The 9,873-nt window shown below is 40.0% G+C and overlaps 2 protein-coding genes across 3 annotated transcripts; both read left to right on the plus strand.

Annotated features, from left to right (window-relative positions):
- Nucleotides 1-479: 479 nt before the first annotated feature.
- On the plus strand, nt 480-1,992 carry LOC116208113 (type III polyketide synthase A). Its single transcript, XM_031541362.1, has 2 exons — nt 480-700; nt 787-1,992. The coding sequence occupies exons 1-2, from the start codon at nt 499-501 to the stop codon at nt 1,773-1,775; spliced, it is 1,191 nt and encodes a 396-aa protein (XP_031397222.1). The 5' UTR covers nt 480-498; the 3' UTR covers nt 1,776-1,992.
- Nucleotides 1,993-3,062: 1,070 nt separating this feature from the next.
- Nucleotides 3,063-9,337, plus strand: LOC116208528. Of its 2 annotated transcripts, none has more exons than XM_031542014.1 (9): nt 3,063-3,303; nt 4,219-4,268; nt 4,696-4,822; nt 5,128-5,401; nt 5,904-6,032; nt 6,113-6,162; nt 7,029-7,126; nt 7,269-7,556; nt 8,430-9,337. In XM_031542014.1, exons 1-9 carry the CDS (start codon nt 3,078-3,080, stop codon nt 8,898-8,900), a joined length of 1,713 nt encoding a protein of 570 aa, XP_031397874.1. In that variant the 5' UTR covers nt 3,063-3,077; the 3' UTR covers nt 8,901-9,337. The 2 variants fall into 2 exon arrangements, with proteins under 2 accessions (XP_031397874.1, XP_031397875.1); XM_031542015.1 differs by having other exon boundaries at nt 5,158-5,401.
- Nucleotides 9,338-9,873: the final 536 nt, after the last annotated feature.

Here is a 9,873-nt window from a genome sequence, read left to right on the forward strand (position 1 = left end):
TCATGAAGTGCAATTTCGTAACCTAATTGCCATGTTATTATGTTAACACATGCATTGTGTTGTGCAAATCTCTATTTAGTACCTGTCATATTATTCTGTGAAGCATATAATATTTATTTCTTTTATATTTTTCTTAATATTTATTTGGAACTAACACATACCGTCTTGATGCGTTAATCTCGCCTAATATTTTTTCAATCTCCGGCCCATAAGCGTTGAAGATTCAGGAGCACTCACCACTTTCCTGTGTTGCATTGACAAAGAACCAAAACACACCAAAATCCTAACCTTAACAATAATTATATTAGAAGAGACATTCATCTCCTTTGTTCTCATCTCTACTTTAATTCCCGAACCAAACTCTTTCCAAGAACGTACCTTCCATGCATACGCACTCTTATTTATATCCCCCACACTTCTCCCATGGTAGCCTCCACCCGATCCTCACTTGCCCTTCACTGTTTTTGTGTCCAGGAAAATCTTCTGGCTGGATCAAAAATGTCGGCAAACGGGAGCAATGGTGACTCCAAGCTGTGCTCGGTGCAGGCTAGGGGCACCCCGACACCGGGAATGGCCACAATCCTTGCTCTCGGCAAGGCGTTCCCGAAGCAACTCGTCCTCCAGGATCGCCTCGTGGAGGGATTCATTCGTGACACCAAGTGTGGCGATCCTTCCATCAAGGAGAAACTGGCCCACCTGTGTAAGCAAAATTTAATCGAGAAGGTATCTTGCGATTCGATATGGATATATATACTTATTATCAATTTCTTTCCCTTGATTTGCTAGGTAAAAAGACAACTGTGCAGAGAAGGTACACAGTGATGTCCAAGGAGATCCTCGACAAGTACCCCGAACTGGCGACAGAAGGCTCCCCTACAATCAAGCAGAGGCTCGAGATAGCCAACCCAGCTGTCCTGGACATGGCGGTGGAAGCTAGCCTTTCTTGCATCAGCGAATGGGGACGAAAGATTGAGGACATCACCCACCTCGTGTACGTCTCCTCCAGCGAACTGAGATTGCCTGGGGGGGATCTTCACTTATCTGCCAAGCTAGGCCTGAAGAGCGATGTCGGGCGTGTGATGCTGTACTTCTTAGGTTGTTATGGTGGCGTCACTGGCCTCAGGGTCGCCAAGGACATTGCTGAGAACAACCCCGGGAGCCGTGTCCTCTTGACCACCTCGGAGACCACCATACTAGGGTTCCGGCCCCCGAACAATGAGCGACCCTATGACCTTGTAGGCGCGGCACTCTTCGGGGATGGTGCTGCAGCGGTGGTCATTGGGGCCGATCCTATACCGGGCCTGGAGTCTCCTTTCATGGAGATGAACTGCGCGGTCCAGCAATTCTTGCCCGGGACACAGAATGTCATCGATGGCAAACTGTCCGAAGAGGGCATTTATTTTAAGCTCGGTAGGGACCTTCCATTGAAAATCGAGGCAAACATTCAGGATTTCTGCAAGAAGCTCGTGGAGAAGGGCAAGATAACCACTGGCCGGCCAGAGTTCAATGACCTGTTCTGGGCCGTGCACCCGGGAGGGCCCGCGATCCTGAACAAGTTGGAGAACACATTGGGGTTGACGAGTGAGAAGCTTGAGTGCAGTAGGAAGGCATTGATGGACTATGGAAATGTTAGTAGCAACACAATCTTCTATGTCATGGAGAACATGCGGGAGGAGCTTAAGGGCAAGACGGGAGAAGGTGAAGAGTGGGGACTAGCCCTGGCATTCGGTCCCGGCATCACATTCGAAGGCATCCTCATGCGAAGCCTCTACTGATGGATACCGCATTAGTCACTTAATCCCGGGATTCGCTTTATATTGTCACACTCATATATATAGTAGATATCCATAAAATTGGAAGAAAAGGAAGGGTCTCATCGATTTGCTACAATCAAACCGATGCATAAGTTATATTTTGTTATATATAAGCTTGAGACAAAAGGGGAAAAAATGTGAAAAATTGATCAAATATATATGCTTTTGTTTTTCTTAACAGTTTCGAGTTTTGTGTACTTTCGACTCTTCTTGAAGCATTAATATAGAGAGATGTATGGTGAGTTGATGATGAAGAACAAAATTAAAGTATGCCAAACAATTTTACCTTAATGAATGTTGTTTGTTTTTGGATAATAATCAAACTCTATCTAATTTAACTCTATTCTTCTTCAAATTCAACAATATAATAATTATTGTTTTATTTTTTTATTTAAAGATATTTTCTCATTCATACTTTTTCCTAACCATTTTTAAACTTCCATTTAATAATACTTTCTCACTCGTACTTTTCCTAATCATTTTTAAAATCGATTTCTTAATAATAAATTTTTCATCTACTTTCACATCTATATATACATACTGTTGAGAATTACGAAATCCCACATAGAAAAAATGAAAGAATAACCATTGGTTTATATGAAACATGGGTATCACCACTTATCAGCTTGAGTTTTTTAAGTGGAAATGGGCCTAAGCCCAATAAAAATTTAATACATACATATATATATATATATTCTCATACATCAATATATTTATCGACACTTACAATCATTGTACAAAATCAAATTGAGTAAAAAACCAAACGGAGGCTAACTTTATTAATTTGATCTCACAAACATTGGAGTTGAAGAAGCAATTCAATCCCTATCAAAAAAAGAGGGAGCAATTCAGTGAAATTACGTCCTTCAGGCTCGACTGTGCCATTTGTATCATCCATCCATTACCGTATAAAACATCTGTTATCATACAATGAGAGGAAAAGCAAGGGCGATGCAAAGCTCGGAGTGAGCGTATGTCCGTTGGATAAGTATCTCTGTTCTAATAGCGACTATCTTTCGCTATATAAAATTTGATCTTTTCATCATCGACTGGGAACCGTCTTTCGAACCAAGATGATCGGCAATAATATAAACACACTCCGCTCCTAATCGTTGCCTCCCTTTCGCTCCAAACCCCTCCATCCAAACAAAGCCATGTTTCGTAGTTGTTTGATTTAGGCATGGGAGCTTCCAATTTGCAAGATGTGTCATTCAGCCGGCCCAATCTTGAACAGTGCCCAGCAGGCCCAAATCTTGATGGGCTATGAGCCCATCACCGCCGGAATCGGCCGTGAGAAGAGAGACCACCGACCGGCGATTCTTCTTCTTCTTCTTCTTCTTCTTCTTCGAATTCGAAAGTCACATAACAAACGGAATAAATTTGAAGATTTTGCTCGAAGCAATTAGATTCGTGTCGAAGTCGAAGCTTTGTCAATTCTTCTCATCCTCGTCTCGAAGATGGTTCGATGCGCAGATCGGTGACTTAGCAGGTGAGGAACGGACTGGAACTTTGCTTCATCAATTTGCTGAATCTCGATCGATTGGTTTGTTCGTCTCTTGAACTTTGATTGAACTCTGTATGATTCGAATTTCTCGGTGCGGGGAAAGTTTGATTTGTTGCGAGTTTAGCCATCGTGTCGGATGTGGGAAGCTGTGAGTTTTCGGTTTGGTTCTTTCATGGCTGTGCTATTGATGAATCGGGGTTAGCTGCCGTCTGCTGGGTATTCAATGGATTACAGATGGAGCAGGAAGTAAAGGTAGAGTTGGTTGGTTGCTGCAGTTGGTTCTTATGCGTGGAAGTCGAAATGTGCGGAGACTTTGTCAGTTAGAGGGGCAAGAAATGCTCTGCTTCTCAATTTTGATTAGCCCGATATGATCAGAGTTACCATATTAACTAAGTAGGATCATATGGTTGAGGTGATGGAATTGAAGTTGGAGAATGGTAACTGCTAGAATTAGCGAAAAATGAAAATCTTTCCTATTCTGGTTTTTGGGCTTGCTGTGGTCTGTCAGTAGAATCATGTAAGGTTTATTGCTAGTTAAAAGCGGTAGGATAACTTGGCTCTGTTTTTGGCCAATTGGTATCTGCCCACAATGACAAGAAACATAGGTAAGAAAGCATAAGTTTAAACTTCTAGACAGTAAAATTTGTCAGATAGGTGGGATCTCATGATAATATATCACAACTTACAAAAGCATCCAAATTACAATGAAATTAAATATCATGCCAGGTTACCTCCAAATCTGATGGTCATGGAGTTCATTGCTTTTCATCTTACCATGCTACGAAGTCAAATAGTAGCTGAAATGCAATTGTTGTGGCATTTATGCCGTGGCTGCATCTTGATGCTTCTTTGTGACCATCTTCATCTGAATATGATTATGAAAGTATTTAACTGTTGCAGAAATGGAAGCTGGGAGACAAAACCAAGGAGATCCAAGTGCTCCATTAGTTGTAAGTCTAATCTTTTGCTTTATATTTGTATGCCTTGTAAATCTCTTTCGCGTCCCATCTTCCTTCTCATTTTTTCTTTTTAGATCATTTATTATCGCATTTTGAAACATATGGTAGCAAAGTTTACCTTATCCTGTCATGCGCATGTAAGGGTTTTCACTCAAGCGAGCATTTTTTTTTCTTTTTTCGTTTTTTCATTTACCATCTGCTTTCTTATGTGTGCTTTATGAAAGTTAGGTAACAGGTTTAGTGACTAAATTGGAAAAATAATATTTCTTCTTATATTTGGATTTTAATGCAAGTATCTCTTTTTTTTGTTTAGTGAGTTAAGTTATTCCTTTCCCACGGAATGCTATATTCACCTCCAAAGTTTCAGGTTTGCCTCTGTATCCAGGAAATTGACCAGCGGCTATATTTTGATTTTCAGGCACAAAATTCTGCTTATGATGGACTTTTGCCTCAGCTTTTTACCTCTATGCCATCTCTGAATGAAGCTGCATCATATCTTTCACAGACAGCATCATACCTAACTGGCTGTTTCACAGATTACTCAGGTGGTTTTCTTGTTTCATCCATGGAATGCCTACTCTTTCTCTTGCGAATTTGGTGTTTGTTGTACCCAAATTTCAACTTTGAAAGATTTCCCAAGATTACTCTTTTGTTTTCATTTGCTGAGACTAAAATCTCTGGCATATAGAAAGTACTCAATCTGCAATCTCTTCTGCAATGCTTGTGGCATGTTTACCTTGACTCTAGCAGAGGTTTATTTTGTCTTGATTTCCTCTGAATATTTACCAGTTTTCTGGTTTAAATGCTTTCGCTTTTCTTGAGGCATGGTTCATATGTCTGTACATTTCAGTTATCACTCCATGGTCTTGGGTTTTCGCAGTTGAATATTCCTCAGCCAATTCGGAGGAATATTTGCCAAATGAGCAGGAATTGGATACATTTTCTTCTGGACAAAATAGGAGGTATTGGACTAGCGATGATGTTTCTGTAAGTGAAACTTCGACATCCTATGCATCATCTTCCACTTCAGGAGCTGTAAGACCGTCTGCAGGGGATTCATCTCAAAGATCGAATGCGCTTGTGGCATCAGGCAGTACTGGGAATGGCATTTCCATTTTTCAGTGGTATTGTTCTGCTGGATGATGCTTACGAATGTCTTTCATGGAAGGCTATTAGTCAGAGTTGTCGATTACTGTTTAATAAACTCTTTGCTGTCAAAAATTATATTCTATTGGAATTGTATCCCAGAGTTGGGAGCTTCATGGTTTTCCTTTTATTCATAAAAAAAGAAAATAAACGTTACGTTCTGTCCAAGATATTCAAAAGATTGTCAACTAATCTTTGGTTTATAGGGTTAGTGATAATATATGTGTTAAATTTATGTCCCTCTATGTGTAGGCTGAGAAAATAATAAAACGCAATGAATTGAATTAAGTGGAAGGCAAATGAGTGAGCCTGGTCATCAGTTCCAAGCTCTCATAAAAGTTGAAATAATAAATGACCACTTGGTGACTAACCTAAATGCATAAGCTTATAGATGGAGCCACGGACATATGTTTTATCTAAGACTCTGTACTTGATAACATGTACTGTTTCAGTGAATGTTTCGTTGATTTCATTTTTCAGCCTTATTGAGCGTGCGCGGAGGACAGTTCGAGGTTCAGCTGATGACATAGGGTGGCTTCGACGGGATCCTAAATTACCTCCTGTTGAAGATGGGACTGAAAAGTATAACACAATTCTCGATAACATCAGGTAACACATTTTTTCAAATCCGCATAATTTTGCCTTATTTCATTATGAATGTTACTGATTACATTTTCGCTTGTTGTCAGGCATGGTATACACACACTACCAAAATCACTGGTATACCTGTTAGTTCCAGGTACCGATCTCTGATTGTCTCGCAATTATGCTCTGTAATAGCCGTAGGAGTTATAGTTTGGTTTGAAAACTATCTTTAAGTTTAATGGCATAGAAGTATAACCACTTTACTAAGCATATTAGAGGGTACTCATTCATAGTTTGCCATGCTGTAAATTGCGAAGCCTCTCTTCCGTTCTTCTACCAATATATGTGTTCATTGTGTTAAAGCACCGACAGGAATTTAAAAGGTTGCAAAATACATTACCGATCAATCTACAAGATTACTAATATCCCAAAAGCAGTGACTATTGGGCAGACACTTGAAACCTCTGAACCATCTCTCAAAACCTAATATGTTAATTGAGAGGGGGATGCTTCTAAAGAGTATCTTTCAATAATGTACATCAAGTAATGCACATTAGTGAAATGTTGTCCTCCAAGTAAGCAAGCATGTCACTGGACGTCCTTATATGGACAAAGAAAGGTTTTCATGTCGAGATTCAGTGCTTATTAGCATGATCAAACCAGCTTTTTGTGTTTCCTGTATCTAGTGATGATGACTCCTTTATTGCTAGGAGCAGCTGACATTTCTGAATGATGTGACATCTTCTTCGGGTACTTAGGGTGATAATAAACAAAATTCATTTGTTGGGTTTTTAGAGCTGTAACTTTTAGAGAGCATTTTTTGCTGAAATAAGAAATTTTTGTAAGATGAATAAATAAAAATGGACACTGTGGTCAAGATGTTGCATTAACAGGAAGATAGACATCTCTACCATGTAAAAGTTATTCCTCTGAAAGAAATGCTCAATATATATACTCGTAGAAGCTTGTAGCATTTGGCCTGTGTTACAACTGTTTTTGGCTATTTCATGTGGTTGGCAGGTCTCTTCAGTAATCATGGGCCAATGTATTTTGTAAAGACGAAGATGGCTTTTTCAAAGATGGGCTTGGCATGTCATATTGCCAAGATTCACAGTGAGGTATCTCGGATTTCTTTTGCTTAGTAGGCAAGCATCATTATGCAAGTGATGTACACATATTTATACCTGCGAAGCTATCTCTGCTAATATTGCATGATTAGCAGTCCATCTTTACTGCTTTGGCGAAAAAATTTCTGGACAGGCTTCAGTTGAAAAAAATGCTAGAGAGATCAAAGAGTACATTGAGGAAATTTATTGGGGCTCCAACAAACGTGTGATGTTACTCGGGCATAGCAAAGGGGGGATAGACAGCGCAGCTGCTTTATCATTGTACTGGTCTGAACTGAAAGATAAGGTTGCTGGGTTGGCAATAGCCCAGAGTCCATATGGCGGGACCCCTGTAGCTTCAGACATTCTTCGAGAGGGGCAGCTCGGTGATTATGTCAGTCTAAGGAAACTCATGGAAATCGTGATCTGTAAAGTGATCAAGGTACTTGCTTTCTAAATTCTATTGATCTTTCGATTGGCCCTGAAAGGAGAATTGGCACATTAAGCTTTGAATTACGTAATGACCATTTTTTGAAGGGATTTACATTATTTCTCTTAAGTTTTGGTGCAATTATATTATGTACCCCGAAGTTTGGCAATTCATCATTTTGATCACGCTGCATCACAAGATCACATGCAGCCCAATTCGCATTGTAAAATTTTAGTTTTCGCTACTTTGCAACATGAACTTCTATAATCCTTCTTTATGTGGTAAATTTTTTACAAAGTTTTGGTCTTGGTACCGCTTTATGTCAAATCCGTGACACTTTGAAGAAGTCATAAAATATATATTAAAAAAAAAAAAAACGATCATGTTTTTCCTGCTCCCTGTTGTGCATGATTTCCATAGGAAAATAGCTGGTGATTTCAAAAGAAGATTTTGAATGCAGGTAACCAAAAGCAAAATATTGAATTTTTCAACTTCGTGATCATGTAAGATCGAGGGTGCAAAGCAGCCCAAACTTGATAATACTGTAGGATGTCAATTGGTGTAGAATCTTAGGTAGTAGGTACGGAGTGGTCTAAACACAAAAGTTCAGGTGTAAATAGATGTTCACCCTCCATATTGCTCCTCCATGGTCATATGCGATTTCAAAAAGACAGTATTGATACATGCATATACATGCATATAATTCATAATTAATCGATATTACATGGAGACGGAGGAGTACAATGATGTATTTTCTTTATTCCTCTTTATTTATTACATACATATGATTCAATTTAGTGTAGATCAGCTTAGAAGCCATTTCTTGTCTTCTAGCAGTAGCAGACCTTGTTTCTTACAAATGCATCTGCTGTGGTTCTTCTGTAGGGCGACATGCAAGCTTTGATAGACTTGACTTATGAGAAGCGGAAGGAGTTCCTTTCAAAACACGAACTTCCCAGAGAACTCCCCGTGGTGTCATTCCACACAGAAGCGGGCATTTCACCTGCAGTAGTAGCTTCCTTATCCCACGTGGCCCATGCGGAGCTGCCTCTGGGCCAACCCACAAAGCTGCCCGTGGTGATTCCCCTTGGCGCAGCAATGGCTGCATGTGCACAGGTCATCCAGGCTCGGTACGGGGAGAAGAGCGACGGGCTTGTGACCCGCTGCGATGCGGAGGTGCCAGGCTCAGTGGTGGTCCGGCCCACCCGTAAGTTGGACCATGCCTGGATGGTCTACTCGTCTCTGAATGATGACCCTTCCGAAGCCGATGCTTCTCAGCTGTGTGAAGCTCTCTTGACCTTGCTTGTGGATGTGGGGCAGAAGAAGATGCAGGAGCTCTCAGCGAAAGACGAGTGAAGTGAGGGACCGCCCTGAGGCCATTTAGATCTGGAAAACTCGGAGGATCTCCCCAAACTTCCATTGCCTTTTCCGCTTCACTGGGTTTACATTACAATGCGTTCTCCTCTCTCTTATAATTCATCAGATCTTGTAAAGTGTAATTCAGTATTCGTTACTTGATATAATTTTTTTTTGTTTTTAGAAATCGAAAACAGAAACCAGAGCCGGAATGAAACTCTGTGTACCATAGACTAGCGTGTTGTAAATGGTAAAATCTCTCATCTTTTGTAATGTTAAACTAAGGCTTCAACTATTCATGAAGTGCCTGCATTTACTTTTAGTATAGAGGAACAATGTAGCGTAGATCTTCTTTCCAGGTGTAAATTTAAGCAAAGCTTTGTAAGTTTGGCTCATTAGAATTCGGAAGATCATTCTTGAGGGATGTTGAGAAGTCAGTGTTAATTCCGCGCTTAATGCATGCTTTCGACCAGATTCTTGAATAGGTGGCCAGGAAGAGTCCAGCCTGATGTTGATTTATTATGGAAGTTACCACTTCTTCCTCAGTCTTCGCCGTACACTTTCAATTACAACGTAAACCTTTTGTCATTGGATAATGCCATGTCGTTCAATAATTCGGGTTTGAGGGATATCAGAAGATGACTGCCAACCAGTAAAGATGTATTGAATTCTGCAGTTTGAATTCTGCCAACAAGAGAGTTATCAAGAGCAACTTAAGGGGTTTGTGATGCCAGATAATTAGAAATTATTTGCAAATTAATTGAGTCTCTGCATGGACCGACTAAACACCAAAAGATTTTGAGTATATATGATCTTGCCTCATGAGTTCAATGCAATAATGCCAACATACTTATTCAAAGTTCAAAAGTGACCGTGATGGGATTATTTATCTTTATGTGAATTATTTGTTTTTGCTACCAATGAAAAAAAAGGCAGTTTTGAGAGTTAGAACACCTTTCTGTTTTGAAAAAAA

This window comes from Punica granatum, chromosome 5, assembly GCF_007655135.1.
Source record: "Punica granatum isolate Tunisia-2019 chromosome 5, ASM765513v2, whole genome shotgun sequence".
NCBI lineage: Eukaryota > Viridiplantae > Streptophyta > Magnoliopsida > Myrtales > Lythraceae > Punica > Punica granatum.

Excerpts from the sequence above, each read along its gene's own strand:
- LOC116208528 (XM_031542014.1), top strand. The coding sequence starts at position 3,078 with ATGAGCCCATCACCGCCGGAATCGGCCGTGAGAAGAGAGACCACCGAC. Across the intron at positions 3,304-4,218 it reads GCAGATCGGTGACTTAGCAG|AAATGGAAGCTGGGAGACAA; the intron begins GTGAGGAACGGA and ends TAACTGTTGCAG. Across the intron at positions 4,823-5,127 it reads CTGTTTCACAGATTACTCAG|TTATCACTCCATGGTCTTGG; the intron begins GTGGTTTTCTTG and ends TGTACATTTCAG.
- LOC116208113 (XM_031541362.1), top strand. The coding sequence starts at position 499 with ATGTCGGCAAACGGGAGCAATGGTGACTCCAAGCTGTGCTCGGTGCAG. Across the intron at positions 701-786 it reads GGAGAAACTGGCCCACCTGT|GTAAAAAGACAACTGTGCAG; the intron begins GTAAGCAAAATT and ends TTGATTTGCTAG.